Source organism: Lemur catta, chromosome 9, assembly GCF_020740605.2.
Source record: "Lemur catta isolate mLemCat1 chromosome 9, mLemCat1.pri, whole genome shotgun sequence".
In the NCBI taxonomy this organism is placed as follows: domain Eukaryota; kingdom Metazoa; phylum Chordata; class Mammalia; order Primates; family Lemuridae; genus Lemur; species Lemur catta.
In genome coordinates this window covers 68,897,099-68,920,067 of record NC_059136.1, presented here as the reverse complement: position 1 = coordinate 68,920,067, position 22,969 = coordinate 68,897,099, and the positions used below count along the sequence as shown (strand labels likewise).

General features: G+C 36.2%; 1 protein-coding gene across 1 annotated transcript in view; it reads right to left on the bottom strand.

Moving 5' to 3' along the window:
• CNGB3 (cyclic nucleotide gated channel subunit beta 3) overlaps positions 1–21,566 on the bottom strand; it is a 146,166-nt gene extending 124,600 nt beyond the window's left edge. Inside the window, exons 1-3 of the mRNA XM_045560498.1 lie at positions 21,456–21,566; positions 17,939–18,020; positions 6,880–7,006 (exon numbers count right to left, since the gene is read on the bottom strand). Coding sequence (XP_045416454.1) covers positions 6,880–7,006; positions 17,939–18,020; positions 21,456–21,566 — 320 coding nt within the window. The remainder of the gene's footprint in view (positions 1–6,879; positions 7,007–17,938; positions 18,021–21,455) is intronic.
• Between the last annotated feature and the right edge of the window lie 1,403 nt (positions 21,567–22,969).

Below are 22,969 nucleotides of genomic sequence, written 5' to 3'. Positions count from 1 at the left end.
CTCCTATTGCCAATGGACCTATAATATCAGATGGATTATATATTGGGACAAACAGGGTCCCTGTGGCCCCTTTTCTTTTAATTTTTTGACTTGTACTTGTCTCCTATCACATGGGACATATGTGCAAATGGGGGCTAATTAAGAAGAAAAAATGTATAGTTGGTACTGCCCAGGATCTATAATATCTCTGACCAAATTATGTCCCAGTGCTCTATTTGTAAATCTTACCAAATCTCTGGAGGAAACTGGCCCCCAAAGGTCCAGACTGTCCCTTTTTGGCACTTGAAATTGACTTTATAGATTGACATCCAGCTTTAGGCTTTAATTGTTTGGTTATTTTTTTCATGATTAGTGGATGGACTGAATGCTATCCAACTAGGTGTGCTGATGCTACAAACAGTGGTAAAGAAATTAGTAACTAAGATTATTCCTCGTTTTGGTATTCCTTTATGGATTGAGTCAGATCAAGTGACTCATTTTACAGCAGAAATAAACCTCTTGCGTGGGAAGGCTCTGGGGTGCTCATTAAAATTTCATACCCCATATCATCCCCAATCCTCTGGGCAAGTGTAGAAATAAAAAGGACTTTGAGAAATATCTCTCAAGACACTGGATTTAAATGGCCAGAAACATTGCCTTTGGCCCTTATAAAAATCTGGAATGCTGCAATTAGAAGACATGGTTTAAACCCTTTTGAAATAGTGTTCTGTCATGCCTGCCCACTGACACGTATAAGCCTTCTATTGCTGGACTGACTGAACACTATGGGAATTTAAGTGAACAATTCGATATCCTGACTAGCTACATACAGACACTAATATGCTTGGAGCTATCATTGACAGCTGAAAGGAACACGGCCTCTGCCAACTGAAAAACCTTACCACTCTTCTTTTGACCAAGAGATCATGTGTACATCAGAGTTTTTAGAAGAAGACACACTGTCACTTCACTGGGAAGGCCCTTATAAAGTACTGTTACCTGTGTACATTGCCATAAAAACAAAAGAAAAATCCTCCTGGACTCACGTGAGCCATGCCAAACTACACCAAGACAATTGGAAGACGACCTCTACAGATGACCTGAAAGTAAGGATTTCCTGGGCCAGTTCCCAGGCCCCGAAGCAGACATCTTCATGAAGTAGACAGCTTTTTCCCAAGATCGCAGATTAAGAAAACCCATTTTTCATCTATAAATCCCTTTTTGTCTTTCAACCCCCACAAATGGTCCTTTTTGGACACTTCTTTTAAACCTTCCCTTTCAAGGATTGCACATTGGAAGCTGCGTGGAGATTGCTTCAGTCTATCCCATTCTCCCTTTTATCTTCCACTATGACTCTTTCAAACTATGCCTTGTTCTTACTAACCCTTACGGTTTTCCCAGCAAATCAGGCACAGACCTGATGTCCCTTTACACCAGGTTTTCAAACCCTGGCCACACTAACCACCTATTCCCAGGAATGGAAGACTAGTTTAATGGGATGTGGGGAAATGTGCTTAGATCTGTTATTTTCTACTTATTTATTCTCATTCTAATCTACATTCTTGTCTCCCTTTTCAGATCGCTTGTTACTACTACACTACTAACCCAAGCTCTCTCTCTACAGCTACCGACTCAACTTTTAATGTGTGAAACTTCTAGGGAAGTTCCAGACAGGGAGAATGGAGGAGCTCAGGAACTTTCACCCCAAAATATGACTCCTTGGTATAAAGAGTATTTTGAATTACAGGCCCTTAGAAATAAAAAGGCATTGGAAGGGGCTGTCCCTCTATCTGCATAAACCAGACTGACCAGATGAAAAGGTCAAAGGGGCAATTGACTTTCCTTCCTCTCCCTGTTATCTTGGTATATTGTAGGAAAAAATAATCAAGAATGCAACCAGACCTGGCTCAAATCATTTAAATGTAATATCTGTCCCTCAGTTTGATTTGATATGCAAAGAGAATCATTTACAAGTCAGTCTGTCTCCCCCATCCATTTGTCCTCCCCAGCACCATCTGTCACCCTAAACAGAGTTACCTGTATTCCTCACCTCCCTCTCCACCTCCAAAAAGACAAGTATAAAAATATCTGCACTTCACTGGGGATATGGGGTAATTATTCTGTGATTCTCTCCATGTGCACGATAAATAAACATTCCTCATATTAATTGCCTTAACTGTGAGTTGATCTTTCAGCAAACTTTCAGGGGAAAGGGCAAGTTTCTCCTCACCCCTACAATATAAATAGATTTCAATCAGAAATGTGGACATGCAATACTTGGATATCTTGAAAAAATCTCCCGGGCTGACATGTATTTGAGATAACTGTTATTATTGTGGGTAAAAAACTAGTGTTAGGCTGTATTTAGAATCTTATTAAGGGTTGGATTAAAAAAATCACTGAAGTGATTTTTTGTTTTATAAAATTTATATCTTTATAACATTAATGTAAACTTTACTCATTTCTTTTTGTATTTATATAAATAAGTAAATATCCATAATATGCTTAAATACATACCCATATTCTTTTATTCTTACAAAACAATATTTGAGACAGATGCACAAGGAAACATTTTATAAACTGGATACTCAATTTTGTCTGTTCTGTGGTAGGATGAAGAAGATTATTGTTCTGTAGGCCCCAAAGGATAGAGGTTCTATGTTAAAGAGTTCTGGGTAAGGGTGGGTTCAGGGAGGCAAGGACATTGTGAAATGGTGAGAAGACACTTGAAAAGAAAAAAAAAAGAAAAACCAGGACTGGTGCACTTTCAATTCCTTCATGTGCATATGCATAATGGAGGTGGTGTGATGATTGACATTATGTGTCAACTTGACTGGAACACAAGGTGCCCAGATATTTGGCCAAACATTATTCTGGAAGTGTCTTTGAGGATATTTTGGACAATATTAACATTTGAGTCAGTAGACTGAGTAAAGCAGATTGCCTTCCCTAGTGTGGATGGACCTCATCCAACCAGCTGAAGGCCTGCATACAACAAAAAGGCTGACCTTTTTGAGAGTAAGAGAGTATTCCTTCCGCCTGATCATTTGACTTGGACATTGGTCTTCTTCTGACTTCAGACTCAAACTGAAACATTTTCTCTTTTTGGGTCATGAGCCTGCTGGCTTTTGGACTGAAACTGATACCATTGGTTCTCTTGGGTGTCCAGTTTGCTGACTGCAGATCTTGGTATTTCTCAGCTTTCATAATCGCATGAGACAATTCCTTATGATACATTCATTTCTCTACATTTGTATACATCCTATTGGTTCTGTTTCTCTGGAGAACCCTAACTGATAAAGATGGTAATCTCTATTCCTATGTTCCTCTTGGAGTGTCCATCTCTGTCCATCTTCTAAACATGACAGAAATTGAAAGTATAAACAATAGTGTCACACTGCTCTTCTCACACAGAGACAGCAAAATCCACAACATGCATTTTCCCCGATACCTATTGATCAGCCCAGACACATTAATCCCTATTTAGCCCAGGGCTTTGGCCAGAAGATAAGGTAAATGCACTTAGAATAAGAGACTGACTTTTAAATTTTATTAATAACCTAACTTTTTCAAAATTTAAAAAATTGAGGTGAGAACCAGTCACTCACACAGCATCTATATTTAGTTCCTGCAATCAATCAAATTCTTAATGTTTTTCTAGGAGAAAGAGCTTTTTAAAACCTGACCTTGCCCAAGGTTAAAGATGCTGATTTTTTTTTTTTTTTTGAGACACAGTCTCACTCTGTTGCCCTGGCTAGAGTGCCGTGGCGTCAGCCTAGCTCACAGCAACCTCAAACTGCTGGGCTTAAGTAATCCTTTTGTCTCAGCCTCCCAAGTAGCTGGGACTACAGGCATGCGCCACCATGCCCAGCTAATTTATATACATATATATATAGCTGTCCAAATCATTTCTTTCTATTTTTTTTTTCTTTTAGTAGAGACAGGGTCTCACTCTTGCTCAGGCTGGCCCCGAACTCCTGACCTCAAGCAATCCACCCACCTCAGCCTCCCAAAGTGCTAGGATTACAGGCGTGAGCCACCGCGCCCAGCCAAGATGCTGATTTTTAATAACTGAAAATTCCAAAATGATCTTTACGCATTGAAAGTATTGTGGAATAACAATTTCAATAGAGAGTTGTTTTATCTTTGATTTTTCTAATGATGTATAAAAACTCTGTCTCTAGGATTCTAGATGTGGTACTGTTGATGCCCATGAGATCAAGACAGAAAGCTTCGATAAGTCTCACATGGTATTGGAACATTAGGCTTCCCATGAATTTTAGTCAAAGGTGACATTAGAATTTCCGGTGCTCCTTGCAAGTTTCTCCTTCAGTACAGCTAGTTTTCACCCAATTCACTGAGAAAAGGTGTGAATAACCATCTACTAATAATAACAACTTGGGTCTATCAGCTATTTAAGCTAACTTGGGTCTAATCAGCTAGTAATAATGTTCAAGCCACTTTGCTACTTATATTGCAGAAAGAGCTGTCAGAAAGGCATCAAAAAATGTTCTGGATTTAAGCACTTTTTGCTGGCTTAGGATAGTGATAGTGATTGAAAAAAAAATGTAAGAAGAGGAATAAGGAATTGAGAGCTTTATAGCTTCATGTTTTTTCGTCATGATCTTTTTAATCTGCCACTGGCCATGTTTGCTCTTAGTAAGAGCTCTCGAGTTGAAATGGAAAGACTTGGGGAGCTGCTTGTGTCTTGCTCTCATCTCCTGAGGAAGCTATATAGTTTTAAAAATCTAGAAGTCCTGCAGAACAAACCCAATATTTTTTGATTTATCTATCAACTCATTTGTTAAATATTTATTGACTATTTTCCAGGTGCCAGACATTCAGCTCGGCAGTAGGGACACCAATCATCAACAAAAACAGACATAACGCCTATCATCATGAAGCACACAATTCAGAGGTGAGACTGATGGACAATGATATGAATTGCAATAGTGATAAATGTCACTAAAAAGATCTTATAATAGGGGCATACGACCTAGTTAGGAAGGTCAGGGAAGGCCCTCTGAAGGAAGCAATGATCATACTGATACCTGAAGAGTGAATAAGAGTTAATTAGGCTGTCAGGGGAGGAGGGAATAGAACACACAGAGAAAGTCGTATGTGCAAAAGCCTGTGGCAGGAGCAAACATTACAAGTACCGGAGACAAATAGGACAGGTGTGACTGGAGCTGAGAGGTAGGAAGGTCGAGGAGCAATTGAGTGTTGGGACAGGACAAAGTTAGAGCAGGTGGGAGACTGGCCGGCAGGGCCTTATAGGTCATGTCAAGGAGTTGTGTATTTTTGAGCTATACTGATGGACTCACTTTCTAGGTAATATCATGGTTTCTATATCCACATTTCAGAAGAGTGAATGTACTATACTGGGAACGGAGACGGGTTAAGAGACATTTATCCCCCAAAATATTAGTTATGGCTTTAACTTCAGTCCTTTGAAAATCTATCTATCACTACCCATTATTACAAAAAATTAGCTACATTAATATTAATGCTATTAATAGAAAGAGAGATTAGTTCAAAAGTTTAGGCTGTTGACTAAATGAGAATGTATTGGTGGGAAGGAAGAAAAAGTTTCCCTCAGGAATTCAAGTCCTTTGCAGTCTAATCTTAGTTGAACTGACCCTACCAATTACTAGAGGCAAACTAATTAACCTTTCTTGCCTTGGTTGCTTTTCTGCAGAGTGAAGATAATGATGACCCATTAATAGGACTGAAAATCATTCTGTAAACACTAATAGTCATATAATATAAATAATGACTCTTCCCTTTGTATAATTCCAGTCCTTACCTCAGAATTTAAACATCTTCTGTTTGCCTAAATAATGTCAGGTTTTATTTTTGTCAAAGAGCAGTGTGTGTGTGTGTGTGTGTGTGTGTGTGTAGTTGGGGGTGGGGTGTAGAAGTGAGCTTGTGTTTATTTTCATATATAGCCAAATTTGTGGTTATTGAAAAGACGCTCTCTCTTCCTGATGTCTATTGTTCACTTAGCAGCAATACCCTGAGTCCCTAATCACAGTCACTCCTCTTGATGGTAGCTGGTTTAACATAGTGGGGGTGCCACTGGGAGAGAAGGGGGGGTGAGGTAGGCTGGGGTGAAGTGGAGGAATAGGTACTTTTAACTTCTTTTTAGGTGACAACTTTTCTTGTCTGTTAAAGAAGAAGAATACGCTTTTATTGTTTGTTAAGCATATTGCAACTATATCAACTATAGTTAAGCAACTCAAATGGAATCAGCAGGCACGTAGTACCATGCCAAGAAGTGGCAAAAGGAAGAGGCTCCTAGCTGGCTTTTATTATGGATTCACTGATTCATATTTAAATTACCATCTCTTTTGTAACATTTCCAATAATTTTATGGGAAGTATTTATAAAACTGTATTTCTTCAATGGCATAAAGATCCCCCATTTCTGTAATTATCCTTGGTTACCATGCCACATTTTCTTTACCAGATGAAAGGAAATCATAATCAATCTTCTGGAACAATAAAATATTTACAGAATTGGAATAGCTATTTCTTTGTGAACTTGAAAAATTCTAATTTTTTTCTTTCATTGGAAAAATTCATGTCTAATAAATACATAGGCTGCTTACATGATGACACAATGACTCAGACATATAACTATAATGTTTTTGTTGGTATGACTTGGCCGATAGCCAGGGGCTGCCTGGAGACTCTGGTTAGTGGCCATGCCTGGCCAGTGAGGCACAATGAACTGGACAGAACCAATCTTTTAGTTCTGACCTGATTCCCTTGTGTTACATAGCTATTATAGTTTTCCTGCCCTTTTGTTCAAATATAAGGGAGAATAGGTGTTTTGTATTTTTTAGTGCAGGCTGAGCAATATCTCTAACATGTGTTATGTGTTTTATAGAATTCTTACCTGATTGGACCTTCTTCCTCAGTTCCTATTTCTTTCTGCTCTGGCATCATTCTGGTTGGTTCTGCTGGATTTTGAGGGTTAGGGTTTGTGGTCAGATCTCTGAAAGAATTTTTCTCAGAAGTTTCATCTACGGAAAAGAAACAACATACAGATAAAAGAATATATGCCATTTTTGAGACAGTTTTATTTGACAACATAAGCTACGAAGATGCCACTTGTTTTCCAGAATAGTCTTCTGAGGAATGCCTCCCCCAGGATTCCTCCTAAACAAAGTAGGACCTTGTACAGGAGGAGTTATCCTGTAGACACCTTCAGGGCAATGAAAATATGCAGTCATGAGTTGCTTAATGACAGGGATATGTTCTGATACAGGGAATGTATCATTAGGCAATTTCATTGTTGTGCGAATATCATAGTTACACAAACCCAGGGCATCTAGCCTACTACACACTTAGGATAGATGGTATAGCCTATTGCTCCTAGACTATAAGCCTGTACACCCTACTACTGTACTGAATACTATAGACAATTATAACACAATGGTAAGTATTTGTGTATCTAAACATAGAAAAGATACAGTAAAAATACAGTATTATAATCTTATGGGACCACTGTTGTATATGTGGTCCACTATAGACTGAGACATTATTATGCAGCATGTGACTATACTTAAAGTTGGTGTATTATGTAATAAAAAGGTTACATGGGCTGGGCGCAGTGGTTCATGCCTATAATCCTACCACTTTGGGAGCCTGAGGTGGAAGGATAGCTTGAGGCCAGGAATTCGAGACTAGCCTGAGAAACATAACGAGACCCTGTCTCTATAAAAAATAAAAAAATTAGCTGAGTGTGGTGGCTCACACCTGTAGTCCCAGCTACTTGGGAGGCTGAGGCAGGAGGATCACTTGAGCCCAGGAGTTGTAGGTTGCAGTGAGCTATGGTGACATCACTGCATTCAAGCCTGGGCAACAGAGAGAGACCCTGTCTCAAAAAAACAAAAACAAAGACAAAAAACCAGTTTATGTGGTATATTTCTTTTTGATATTAGCAAAGCTAAGAATAAGAATTCATCATTCAAAAGACATTTTTGGTTTTCCTAAGTATTCATAATTCATATTCATAACAGCTGAAATTGATGGATCATAAAATTCACAAAAAATAAAATAGATGAAAATGATGTGATTGACATTATTTTAGAACTTGCATTCTAATTTTTTTATGAAATCAATTTTTGTTTTTGGTTTGATTGCCTTTAGCTATGACATCTTTTCTGAAGAAACAACACAAACTAATATACAAAAATGCAATTTCCAATTCATATATTTTAAATTGTAATTTACTCAGAGAATAATCAACTCACTGGTAAATATTTGGATTATAGAGAAAGTTTTCATGAAAGTAAATTACTTAATATTAAAAGAAAATACAGGAGCAGGAAAGAAAAAAATGAATAAAATTTAGTGGTTATTCATTATCCATAGTTTCTAATTTATTTTTAATTGGCTGTTCTGTGCTTAGAAAATTGAAATCAAGGCCCAAATCATTACTCTTATTTTATTGCAATCCATTATAATTTAAAAATTTAAGCAAATTTACTATTGAAAATTTGTATTTGCCAAAATGATAAAGCAAGGTGTGATCACTATAAAAGTTTTCACCACACGAGACCTTTAATATGAAATTTTCTATGATGCATCTAAAAATTTTTCAAAGTACTAAACTTTTCAGGAACCTGTTTTAGGAATAAAGGGAGTCATAAAATCGAGTCACTATTTACAGTTTTAAAAAGTTTTTGAATAAGAAATTTAAACCTCTGGATTTCCCAAGACTCTTTTCTTTATTATACATCTCCTATTTACATTTACTTTGGAATTACGGTATTTTTGGCTAGAAGATAGAAAACACAGTACTGATTATGTTTTCGTTATGTTTAAATGAAAAGGAAAAGAAACCCTAAATCCCCCAATTTTCTTGTGATACAAAGGAGCCTCAATATAATCACATCCTCGAAGTCTGTGCTCCAGGTGAAATATTGCTATGTGTATAGAATCTTACTGAAAGCTGTGGGATAGAGGACTTTTTATACAGGCACATGTGGTACACTAATGAGTTCGTTAGTATCCAATAGATTTCAGAGTAAAAACATAGCACTTTCAATATATCATTTTGTCTTAATAGGCTTTTGATAAAAAGAGAGAAGAATCTGTTTTCCCTATATGTTTGGGTCAAGCCATATTTTCCTATCATAGTGCTAAGAAAGTGGTGGCCTAATGCTTTTCTTATATCCACAAACACTGGGACGATTACTGTAAGATATTTTAAAGTAAAGTTCTTAACCTCAGGCCATGATGTCTAGTGCTTTTCTGGATTGAAATCCTTGAGACTGTATGTTGTATCTATCTTTTTTTCACATGGAGCGGATCTAGCGTTATTATGAGCCCCTCAAAGGAGTCTGGGCTGGAAAAGGTTATGGACGATTGTGTTCATATATTTTTCTAGGAACACCTACCCTAAAAGAAAATTAGGATTGAAATAGAACATGAAGTATGAGTTTTAAAATCTGAAAAAATAATCTTTTATATAAAAGGGGGAAGCAGAATCTGCAAAACATTATTTCTTAAGAGCCTTTTATTGACTATTTCTCATAAAGCCACATCAGATACCTGCTCCATTGCTCATTCAAGCTACAGCATGTGCATTACATTTGCAGTATTACTTTTCTGCTTGTACCAATTAAATGACTGACTGCTTTGCAATAGTTCTTTTCTTCAATTCTAATAAGAGTTTTTGTTTATCATCACAACATTCGGATTAAATTAACTCTAAGTAGATCTCATCACCCTACTAAGTCTTCCCTAGACATCATCAAGCCCTTCTAAAATGACGCTGCCTCTGTTATAACAAGTCTAGGATATTTATAAATTAATTTCAGCCTAATTTGGTTTGTGCATAAGCACTCAATTACAAAATAAATCCCTTATTAATAGTTTATTGATGAAGACAAAAAACCAGTTTTGCCTATTCTTGGATACAAAGCAGAACAACTAAAAAACCCATGAGGACTTACAACAAAAGGATCCCCGTCAACTATAGTTCAGTGTGGGTGTCTTTTTATCCATGCAGCATGTTATTTGTTTGTGGAAACAGATGGTCAGAGTGTTTGCATCATCCTCATCATGAAAGAAAAATCTAAAATACAAGGCAAATCTTGTTCTGGCATCTGGGTGAAGTTTTGTCAACTGCACATTGTACTTTTTCCCAGCTTCACACATGGACAGCAGGATTCTCTCTTTCATAGCTGCCCAAATGAATAGCGTTAAGTCTCTCTGCCAACTGTGCTCTTTGCACGTTGTATAGCAATTGCCAGATCTCATCAGTACACTTGATCACATTCTGCCCTGGAATGTGTGCCTGCGGCAGATAGTGAAATCTGGAATCAAAGTGTTCTGACATGGTTGCTTTTATTGAATGTGCAAAAATAAGTACTATTGAGTTTGCCCTCCACACATGCAGCTGATTCTGTCTCGAGCCTGGCAGCATCTCACACTGGGCCTGTGTAATACACTTGCAATCTGCTTGGCCCCTATAGCAGCGTATCGTGGAGACCCAAGCAGGTGTGAAACATCTGCCTCTCTCCTCGAGTGAGGAAATAAGTGATGCAGAAGCCCATTAACCTTCTGCATTGTATCAGTGACATTAAATAAATGTTGGAAAAGGAAGGATTCAAAGAATGAACCTAACATGGATATAAGGTTGTAAATTAAAGGCACTTGGTTTGTATTGGATGCATACAAAAAGGAGAAGACGACAATGCTCTCATTGCTTGGAATGTTTGGTGTGGGGGATGATATCATTTGGTTGAATTTCTGTTAGGACACCAAGTACATGTGGATATTGTCTCAAAAATAAATCTCCTTTCATTAGGAGCCAACAGTACTTGAGTAACTAGATGTTAGATGAACTAAAGACTAAGTCTGGGCACTTTGATTAGATGCATAAATGATACTATTGTTTTCATCTCAATGAATGAACATTGGAAGTTAAAGGAATGAATAACACAGTTTTAAGAAGTGTATGATTAATGATTATTTTCTGGCACCCAAAATTGTATTTTTGACTCAGCTTGTGGTTAATTTCATAGTTGCTAGATTATACAATGTACTTAGAATAATTTTAACTATAATACTTTAATCATACTTGAAATTTTATTATATCTTTGTAGATTGTCAAATGACATGGAGAAAGTTGACAAACATTATAGCAATGCACATAAAATGGAATCTGAAAGAGTACTCTAACATGTCATTTACAAGAATAGAGAAATGGTATATTTTGTATTAGGAAGTATATGTACAATCTATAAAAAATCTAGAGAAGAAGGACTCAGAGTAGATCAGAGCTCTGGAAACTGTCTCTTATGAGGAATGGTTTAAGGAATTTAGGATTTTTTTTTTTTTTTGCTAAAATAGTAAAGATTAACTAGTGACCTAATAGCTGTTTCAAATTCTTTAAAGGGCTGTTTTATATATATATATGTATGTATGTAAAATAGCTTTATTTCATATATTCTAGAAGACAGAAGAAGGACCCATCAATGGAATTTATAAAACAAACAAAACCCCCAAACATTCTAACAACTTGCCTAACAGTAAAATGCATTGCTTTGTGAGGCAGGGAAGGCCCCTTTGGCTGGAGGTATTTGGGAGCCTCTAGTCAATCTAAGCCAGCGGTAAGGAAAGGGGTAAGGCATCCTTACATAGGGTCAGAGCTTAGATGTCCTCTAGATAGCCTTGAAGTGCTATAAAGTCCTGAAGGTATCTTTATATTTAGGAAGATTTTGACTTTAGGATACATCATCACAAGTAAAGAAATGAACAAATCAATAAACAAAAAAGAATATGAATCCATCCTAAGATAGCTTTAGTATTGTGTCAGGATGGAAGGATCCTGTCCTCTCTCAATGTCATGCTTGGTTTCAGAGACATTTTTATTGAGAATAATTCATCTAGAAAACACATTTTGTGTATAGGTATTAAGGAATGTGGTGAGTTACCAGTGCTGGGTACGGAATAGAGAGCTGTAATCCTTACATCACTAATTCTCTGGGGGACTCTGGATAAGTTGCTTTTCTATGACAGTTTCCTCATCCATAAAATGAAAAATACTTTTGTCCTGGGGATTTCTGTGAGGATTAGATAAAGACTCCATTTGAGAAAAATGCAGTATAAACACAAAATCTTCCACCAGCCAGACTAGGGTAAATTGCTTCTTTTTCTGTTTCTTTTCTTTTTTTTTTTTTAAAGATATATTAACTCTTGGGTCTGCATAGCACTGACATATGTGGGGAATGCAAGAGCTTCCATTTACTTAACAGAGTCCTGGGGACAAGGAAAGTACAATGCAATTTCCCACAAGTCAGCTATATTCTTTGGCAGAAAGAAGCCTAAAAGCACAGTTTAATTGAATTATGCAAATATATTTAAATCATGCAAACTACAAAAAAATCGGCCTTTTAGAGGAAAAAAAAACACCCTTTTCATGTTGGTTAGAGTCTCTTAAGTTTTTGGTTTCTAAAATAGGTAATAGCAATAATTTTATCACTCAGTTTGGTCTTCTATTCAATATTTCAACCGATATGTTTTCTATGCCTCACTTCTCTTTTTAGCCAATATAGGTCTACTCTCCTCTCCCTCTTCGGTGAGGCAGCTCTCTGTCTATGACATGTAGGAATGGTTACTGATTTTGCACACGACTTGGCACCTGACCCCAAGAGAGCAGCCTGTCCCCAGCTGGCTGGTGACCCCGACGGTGGTATGAAGGGCTCTGCCCAATGAGAACAATGGTTGTTATCTAAGTCGGTCAGACTGCTCTGTTTGGAATTTGGACAGGGAAATGAGTAGATGGGAATGAGAGCAGTCCAGGGTACATATGCAGAGAAAACACAGTGGTCATGAGAAATGAAGCCATCGTCACCATGAGCAAGATAATTAGCCCCTAAGCTGCCTCTGTCCCCTGAACGTCTTTTCAGCTCCAGTTACCCATAAATTTTCCTACGACGAGCCCCTGCCACTGAAGGTGCCCTGGCTACATCTCTGTACCTTGCCAAACCAGCATGGTTAGGAATTTTTTTCATCATTTCAAACTAGAAAGCACACCATATTTCTCTTTTTTTCTAGACTATGTTTTTAGAAATTTTACATGCCAAGTTTATCCATTTATCAATTCTTTTGTTTATCATCATATCAGGTACTGTTTTGAAAGAATACTTCTGTTTCCTATATAAGACGATTCCTGTTTGAATGAAACAGAGAAATATGCTTGAGTAGTTTTGTCAAAAAGTTATATACATTTCTTTTTGTTTGTTTCTCTATTCTTACCTTATCCTTTGGCTGATGAATAGCACTGGCAGTTACAGGGAGTGGACTATGGTACTAAAATTAGCTGTAGTAGTACTTCCCATGCATGCCAATCACACTGGTTGGTTTTGTATAGGGAACCATTTGCTAATTCTTGTAAATTAAGTTTCAGTAGATAGTCTGGTTATTTTTCTATTCCGTGTAGGACAAAATTAAATTGCATGTGCTGCTTCTTACTGCCAAGGGCTGAAGAGTGGTTTCCTATTTAAAGAAGTCAGGATTCCTTTCACATCCCTTTTTCTACAAAAATTGGGCTTTGTTTTTTTAGAGCAGTGTTAGCTCTAGAGCAGTCTTTAGCTTTCTAGGTTGCTGTCCAAACTGAGCATTGACTGAGAAGCAGGCTGGCTTGGTTTGGAGAGATGATGGGGGCCTGCATGAGGCCTGGGGCACTCTGTGGACTGGACTTGGAACCCAGAGGTCTTAGCTGTGGAGAGCTGTTTCGTACAGGAGGCCCAGGGAACTATCCCATTTGTAGTATGTTTACAAACCAAACACTGGGATGGAGATCATGAGTAAAGAGGACAGGAATTAAAATTTGTGTCTGCAGTCTCTCTAGACAAGGTGGAACATCTGGCAGCACTGGATCCTCATCCCCATGAGGCAGCAATTTGTGGAGCTGAGTGGCCTCTGGCCTCCTCAGGCAGGGCATACATGGTCCTCATTTATTGGGTCTGTCTGGCTTCTATCAACCTTGGATTTACTAACCTCCATGCTCAATGCTTTACATATTAATATATTAACTAATGTATTTCTCATTCATGACCTAACACTGATGATGGTGTTATCTTTATTTCATACATGAGTAAACTGAGACTCAGAGATGTCAAATGTCTTGATTAAAGAGCTAGAAAGTAGCAGAGTTCTGATTTGAATTCTGGGGTGTTAAACTCCAAAACTCTCTTTTCTTTTGTATAATATAGTGCTTTCACTATAAATGTAAACATGATTATTTGGAGTTAAACTCAATTTTTACTTTTAAAATCATTACAGTTTATATTAATTATTTAAAGTTGGAATATTTTAAAGTGGTAAGTGTTAGTTTTCTGTTGCTGCTGTAACAAATTACCACAAACTTAATGGCTTAAAGCGACACAGTTTATTCTCTTATAGTTCTGGATGTCAGAAGTCTAAAATGAATCTGAAGGGCTGCATTCCTTCTGGAAGCTTCAGGACAGAATCCTTTTTCTTGTCTTTTCCAGCTTCTAGGGGCTACTTGCATTCCTTGGTTCCTGGTTCCTTCCTTTACCCCCAGAGTGCAGCAATCCAACTTCTGCCTGCATCGTTCCAATTCCTTCTTCTGCCTTATAATGCCCCTTTGATTACACTGGGGTTACCTGAATAATCCAGAATAATCTTCCCATCTCAAGATCCTTAGTAACATCAGCATTTTTTTTTTCATGCAAGGTAACATATTTATGGATTCGAGGGATTAGGTTATGGAAGTCTTTGGGTGGCTACTATATGGGTAATGTAGCATATCACGTCATACTAGCTATGAGTACCCAACTTTAACCCATTTCCACACAAATAAGGTCACTTTGGAGCACCATAAACCATTAGATTAGTCATTTACATATCCTCTACTGGTACCGAACATTTGTTTAAGGAAGCATTTAATGTAATATAAGTGAAGTAGAAGCCTAAGAAAGATGATTGTAATCAAAAGAGGACATTAGTAAGTTATCTTTATTTGAATCCAAAATCTGTTCCATTCTTCATTTCCATGGCAGATATAAATTAAACCATGCTCTGCAGAAGATAAGAATTCTATAATCAGAAATCAACATCTGCAGATTTTATGACATTGCACCTGCATGTTTTGAAGTGAAGAACACAAAAATACCAAGCATGTTTCAGAGGCTATCTTTAAACACTAATAATTTTGCTTTTTCAAGACAAAATATCTTAAATAAAATGGTTATTCCTGTTAAAGTCTTTGAAGACATGCTAAGTCTGCAGATTTAAATGATACTATATTTTTCTTCCTACTCAAATAGCTCCTCTGTTAAATGAAACTTCCACAAAAGAGTTTTTTATTACCAGCTATGAAAAATTTAAGCTTACAAATACACTTTGAAAAAAGTATAACAAAGATAAGAATAAACTTGTCATTCCAAACATGTGACCCTTGGTTTTATGCCATGAAGGCTGTATTTTTCTGTGCAAAGAACTGTAGATTTAAACTATCACTATTATAAAGTAACTCCTAGTAAAACAGAATTGTAGTGTGAATTAAATTATCTTGATAAGTCTGTGGCCTTTTTTGTTTTTTTGGTTTTCCTTGGTGCATGTAGATCTTATTTCTACTGTAGAATGTTTCCCTTTTCCTCAATACTTTGTTAACCCCATTTCAGTATATGCAATGAAGATTCTTGTTTGATTTACAGAAGGGCCTTCTCCTTTTAAAATAATCTGAAGATTGAATAATGTTCTTCTATTGTTGATAAAGAAAAGGCAAGACCACATTTTTTACTTATCCTCTTGGTATATGATTCTTACTATTTGTGGAAGTTTTATGTATATGGACTTTTATCAGAAATAGAGCCTTATGATTATTAAATGCTTCCCTCTTCCATTAACGCATTATACTAAATATTTTAAAATCAGATAATCTAACAATTGAATAGCCAGGCTTAAGTCATCAGTTAGAAGTAATATTATATTGCATTCATGTTGAAAAACTTATTGTAGGACATTTACTTATTTTATTTCTTACTACTCAGGTAAGTAAATGCTGACTATATATTTGGGAGATAATGTTTTCCTATCTGCTTGGCTGAGATGAAAATGCAGAAGAAAGATAGTAGCGAAAACACCTGGTCTGTGTAAGACCATGTAAGTATTCTCTGCATTCTAATTTGAATAGTAAAAACACAGAGCTGTCCTTAAAAATAAGTAAATAAATAAAGTCAAGAAGACTAAATTTTCTTCTCTTTGTTTTTAAAAAATTATATTGTTTAAAGTGGGTAGAGAAGAGGTTGGGAAAAGAGGAATATAAATTAATTTAAGAGAAAAAAATCAACCTCTTTAAAATATTATTCTCCCAAGTGGAAATATATTATTTCTCTCTAATTATTTAAGTTTATTCTACATCTCTTTGTAAAATTCAGTTATTTTCTTCACATAGATCCTTTCCTTTTCTCTTAAATAGAAATAGCCAAGTAGAATAAGAGTGGGGCCATTTGTTCAGAGTAGTGCTTTTGATTGGGGGGATATTCCTTGACAGTAATTTGTTTATTTAAACCCTTTCTTGTGATTTGTTTTTTTATATACAATCTTGCTTGCAATTTTTGTGTATTTCTTATTTTTTCCTCCTTAGAGAAGGGAAATTCTGGCTAGTAAAAATTCAGTTGCACCTCAGTTCAAGTGTTTGTTTTAATGCAAATAGAAAGTCATTAAAAAATCATCATACACAGACTGTCTAATAGATAAAAAACAAAACATTTGTTCTAGTTCTATTGCAATAATTTTTTGTTTTCAGTATTTAACACAGGCGCATTCTGTTCTAGTGATTTCCCTCTCATTTTTGCATTTTCTCGTTTAGGGTACAGCTTTCATATTGAGGAAAAGTAAGAGAGAAGGCCTAACAGGGGGGCCTGGGACTAGATCGCATTAGGTTCTACAAAGGCAGGTGGAGGAATTTAGATTTTGTCCTGCAGGCAATGTAGAGGCAGTTAAGTTTCTTGAACAGAGGTGTAAGCTAAAGTGGTAGCTAATGGAAAATCTTTTAATAGTATTTGGGCTGGATAAAAAGGAAAGAGGGTGAAATAGAGTTCTAAAGGGAGAGGCTGGGAGTAGTGCAGGCATGAGTTCCTAATAAGGACCTGGACTAGGATGATATTACTGGGATTGGAAAGGAAGAAAGAGGGTTTGAAGGTCATTATGAAAGGAGATTTGGTGACTAATTTCTTTTTTAGCACATACTAGATAGAGGAATAAAACATGAGTGAGATTTTGAGCTTGGGAGATAGAAAGAAAGAAAGTATCAGGGATAGAAGTAAATCAGCGGAGGGAGCTTCTTTGAAGGGGAAGATAAGGAATTCAGTTTTAAACATGCTCTCTTTGGGATAGAGCAGAACATACAGGTGTACATGTCTAGTGGTTTGTTGGAAAATGCTGAACAAGGTCTTAAACAAAAAGTTGGTCTGATATGCATTTGGAATCATCCATGTAGAAACGAGTGTGGTAGCCTTAGGAGTAGATGGGATTTTTAATGGGAAGAGTTTAGAGGCAGGGGTGTAGAGGTGTGAGCGCTGAACCTTTAAATGTGTACAATCCATATCCATTTTATTGTCTTTTTAACCCTTATCATTGTCTGAAATTGCATTGTTCACTATGTGCTTACTTATATATGATCTGTTTCATTTTCTGTAGAATCTAAACTCCATGTTAGCACAGACTTGGCCCATATTGTGCACCATTGCACCCCCAACCCATAGCAGGTAATAAAAAAAGGTCTACTGAATGGAGGAATGAGGGACTGAATGAAGAAATAATGTTTTTGTAAACATTAAGGTCTTTGAATAGTCTCAGTGTTACTCTAGATAATTCACCTAGTCAAGGACAAAGCTTTCATCAGACAGCACATTTCAGAGAAATATGTATTTTACTTTTTATCTTTTTTCTACAGATTGCATTCTGACCTTGCATTTTGGTGTGTGATTCTTCCAGTGTGACTGGAGTCATCTTGGTTTCAAGAGATTTCTTTTCACTTTTATTTTCTTCCTTTGAGGAAAAAAATAGAGATTTTTGTGTGATGAATTTACATAAAAAGGTAGTTGAATGTAAAATGTAGCACCGTTTTCCACTCAATTATCAATCCTATCATTAATATTGACCATTTGTTTATGATGTACTAAAAATGATGATTCTTGCACTTAAATGGACATTCTTGTACTACTAGTAAATAATCAACCTCAACCTTCACTGCTTTTTGGCCACAGGAACGTTCTGTTTTTATTGGTGTGGATGCTGCATCTCCCTTGCTCATGTTTCTCTGAATTCTAGGGAGGCCTACCATTGGTCCCAGTCTAGGTCTTTAGTGGTAGAACTTAAAGTGGTGGAGAGAAATCAGTTTAGTCCCTTTAGACATAGATCTCTGTCTTCTGTCCATGGTTTCATTTGCTTCTACCTCATCATTTGTGTGCTCATCTAAGCTTTCCTTTGAAACATAGTTATGCCACACTGGACATGGCCAGTGTGTGTCTGAGATGTTCCCATAGCAGAAGAGTGAGACAAGCTATAAGGTAAGAACACAGAAAGATTGACTCCCAAACTATGCACAGTCTAGGAGGAGAAACAAACACACAAAAATGTAAATGCAAGACAATGTAGGTGATGCAAGAATGTTTATAGAAGATACAGATGGGGTGTAAACATGGAGTGGTCAGTTCTACTGGCGTAGAAGAGAAAGGAAGGAAACTATGAAAAAGGAAGTGATTCTATTTTTACAAAGATGAGATTTTGGTTTTCCAGATGGACAAGACTAGGAAACATTCCAGGAATATAGTACAGGTTTAGCAAGAGCCAGAGGTGTGACTGTGTATAGGTGAAGGGAGACTACAGTAGAGGTGGTTGGATGAGATAGTGTATGAGGCAAGAAGTAGGCAGGTACAAGGAAGACATTGAGAGTATTCTGTGCCGTGATATGGAGTTTCGACATTATTTATAGGCACCGTATGTCATAGAAGCATTTTAAACTAAAAAGCAAATTAGATGGATGATTTCATTTAAGCCTCACAGATAACCATATGTGTTAAGGCAGCTGTTATTGTTATTATGCTATTGAATAGGAAATTGATTAAGTAGCTAGTTCATATGAACATAAAAAGGTATGGATCCAGGACTATTTATAAATAGTGATAAAGCCTTCTGACTTTAGTTCAGTACTTTTGCATCATGCTGAATGTCATTCATAAACATTTCCATCATAGTCTTTATGTGTACACACTTGTAGATTTATGTGAATAGTGTTTTATTCTGGAATGAGAGAGAGCGTTGGATCAGGCTGAGTTTGCAGTTCTTGCATTATTGTTTATTGATAAGTAGAAATTACCTATGACATTTTGGTTTGTGAATGAACTCTTTGAATGACACTTTGAAAAACACAATATAAATTTATCTGTTCCTCTTTATTTTCTTATGACTCAGATAATTTATTTGTATCTTGGAGGCTTATCGTTTAAATGCCATTTTTAAAAGGTTATATTCTGTGGAAGAAAATAGGATTTTAACTTTCTGTCGTATTTAACATTTAGCATATTTGAAACTGGAGAAAAACTATTTTTCCTATACCTGCATGCTCTTGGAAAGAACAGATGCAAATAAATCTCCAAATATGACTTTTAAGATATTATAATTTGATGCCGGTAGACTTCATGATTAACATCCACAAATTATGGCTGTAGGAATGGCATGGGTGGGATATACCTCAGGGTTGCTCTACCTGTGCCTGTTTAAGTACTTCTCCAGTAATCCTGTTTCTGAAGGAAAGACAATTGTTTAAGGAGTTTCTGCTCTTTTTTGTGCCTTCTCCCTAACATCTCTTTATCCTGTGGGCAGAGTATCTGAAAGGGTTGATTCAACTAATATTCCTCCCATTCTGGAGCAGTATAGCCTAGTGATTTAGCTCTCAGGTGCTGAAGGCAGATAAAACAGGGTTCCAGTTCAGGTTTTGCCGCTTGCTAGTTGTATGTAAGTGGCAAATTATAATAGGACCCATGCTATTGTGAGGATCAAACACAATAGTGCCTGGAAAGGACTTAGCACATCGCGCGACACACAGTTATTGCTGTCAGCTATTAGGTTCTCCAAGAGAATGACGTATTAGCTATATTATGTACTCTTTGGGAAAATAATCATGGTAGGCAAGAATTAAATATGAATGTAGTGACTTTTGTGAAGCAAAATGCTGCATGACTAGTTGAAGTATCCAGCTCCATATTTGTGACATTTAATATTTTCTTAAACATATAAATAACTTTTAAAGTGTGAGGTTATTTATTTTGACATAAGAATTAGAAAGAAGTCAAGGGCACTTTCACGAAGCATGGCTAAGCACAAACCTCTACATCTCTCTACTGCAAAGATAGTCAATGTTAATCAGAAAAGGAAGGTGGGTTTTCCATGGCCAATGTTAAGTAATCTTGGTGTTGTCTATCCTCTAGACTGAATCATTAGAGCCTGCTACCCTAGTCCCTGAGGTACACTCCTGCTTGTACTTGACATCTCTTATCTGGCTCTTTCAGATGGGAAAATAACTATTGCTCTAAAAATCTTTTGCAGCTCTTTTAGGTAATTCTAGTGAGTAATTCATGGAAATTATTCTCTAGATAGTTGTTAGTAAATATGGCTTTTGTAATTATCACTTTGGACTTATACCTGTCACAAAATCACAAATAATTAATAATGATAATAATTGATACTTGGAAAGTACCTACTATGTGTTTCTACATACTGTCTCTAGTTCTCATAACAAAGCTACAAAGCAGGTATTATTATTTATATTTTACAGATGAATAGACTTAGAGCTTGTGAAAAGATTTGTCTAAAGTGGGGTTCCTCCACCTTGGCAGTATTAACATTTCGAAGTAGATAATTTTGCATTGTAGAGGGCTGTCCTGTACATGCTAGGGTGTTTAGCAGCATCGGTAGATTTTACCCACTAGATGCTAGTAACATCCCCTTCCACAAACTGTGACAACCAAAAATGTCCCCAAATAATGCCAAATATCCCTAGTGGTAAAATTACTCCCTATTGAGAAGCAATAGTTCCCTACTGGTCTAGATAATTTATTGTCAAAATGTGGTTTATTAAGAACAGGATGCTTGACATTCTTTGTTGAAACTACATCATATAGTCAATTTACATTTGAGAAATGATTTCATTTTGGATGATTGTAGAAGTGAAAATCAGCAACAGGAAGTCTTACTTGGCTTTTCAAAATTCTAATATAGTATCCTAAACATTGATCATTCTGTTTTTAAACAAAAACCTACAGAATATATAATTTAATGGGGATAAGCCCCAAACAGTACATGACCCAGATAGTACCAAGTAAAACTGCTAAGCAATCTTACATATCACAGTGTTTATTAACTTCTATTGCCACACAAGAAATGATGAGAATCAAGACTTATTTAGGAACGTAAAGAACATACCTGCTCTGTGGATAGCTGAGACTGATTGCTCGGATGAGAACCTTGTTCATTCCCATTGTTCTTTCCTATAGGCGTCACCTTGTTGAATTTTATTGTCAGTGACTTAAACATCTTCTTAGAAGTGGTTTTAAAAAGCTCTGTGTTTTATGACTCTGTGTCCTGAGGTAGAGAAATACACTTTGTTTTTCTTTTCATTAGTAGACAAGCCAATTAGTTGTTTAATCAGGATTTTGTTCTGGTTAATTCCTACAGGCAACTCCCTAGCTCGTCAGGGCTTTGGCTTAAAAGCAGAAAATCACTTCTGCTTGGGTGATTTGCACTCTGTTTATGAACTTTAGAGAGTCAAAACGTCCTTGTGAATAAATTTAAGAGTAGAGGATTGAACAACACTTCATAGTTGATTTGAATTGTTTTAATATGATCACGTTGCCCATTGGTTTATTTGTTTTCTTTCTTTCTAATTACCCACCAACCTATATTTATCTATCTAATTTTAAGCAAAGTAATACGTATAAATGATTAAAAAATAAAACATACATGAAAACTTGTATCATGAGGTCACTATTTTTAAGCCTCCTTTTTTTGTTCTTCTGGTGATTGGTTTCTATATCACTAACAAAGTTGCTTATTCTACTCTTTGTGTGTGTGTGTGTGTGTGTGTGTGTGTGTGTGTGTGTAAATTTAGACCCCAAACCTATGTGAAGCATAGGTACAAAATTAAGAATTATTAAAGAGAACTTTTTCCCTCTATCCAGAGGTAAGACAAATTTCCTTAATGTTCTGTGCTGTCAGATGGGCATTTTAGTCCATCCAGTATGCATGCTTTTTTTTTTTTTTTTTTTAAGAGGCCCTGGTTTTGTTTTGTTTTTAATGGGAGCACTTCTCTTGTGTAGGTTCAAATTAAAACCAAAACATTTAAGCAAGAAGGCCACCCTCCACATTCCGTATACCCAAGGCAGCCTGAGTCAACTCATCCAATACATTTTGCCCTCTGTCTTTCTGTAATTGGGAGATTTCCTTGAGATACTAGTTATAAATTTTAAAGTATATTTGTTATAGTTAATACAGAAAAATATTTTAAGTACATATGAAGGAAGAATTTTAATTTAGTTTTTCATATCATCAAAATCACAATTCTCTTATTGATTTTTAAAATAAATTAGAAGTTTTAATTTTAGATTCAACTATTTTATCAAAAAGGAACTTATCTAATAAATAACTTAATTGATTACATGATTTGACTTATGTGTCTGAGAAACAGAAAACTGCTATTTTTGTTTAAAAAAGGGTAGTCATTGCTTTACAAGGCAAAGATTTCTTTTTTGTTTCATTATTGCTTCAGAAATAATTCTGAATAAATTATCAAATATGTATAGGATCATTTTTGGGACTTCTCAAATAATCCTTTAATCCTGAAGTTGATTACATTTTGAACTTAAGATATAAACATTAAAGGCAAGTCATGAGAAGATAAGGTGTTAACAGCAGACCTGTGACTAATTCTCTCCCTTCGA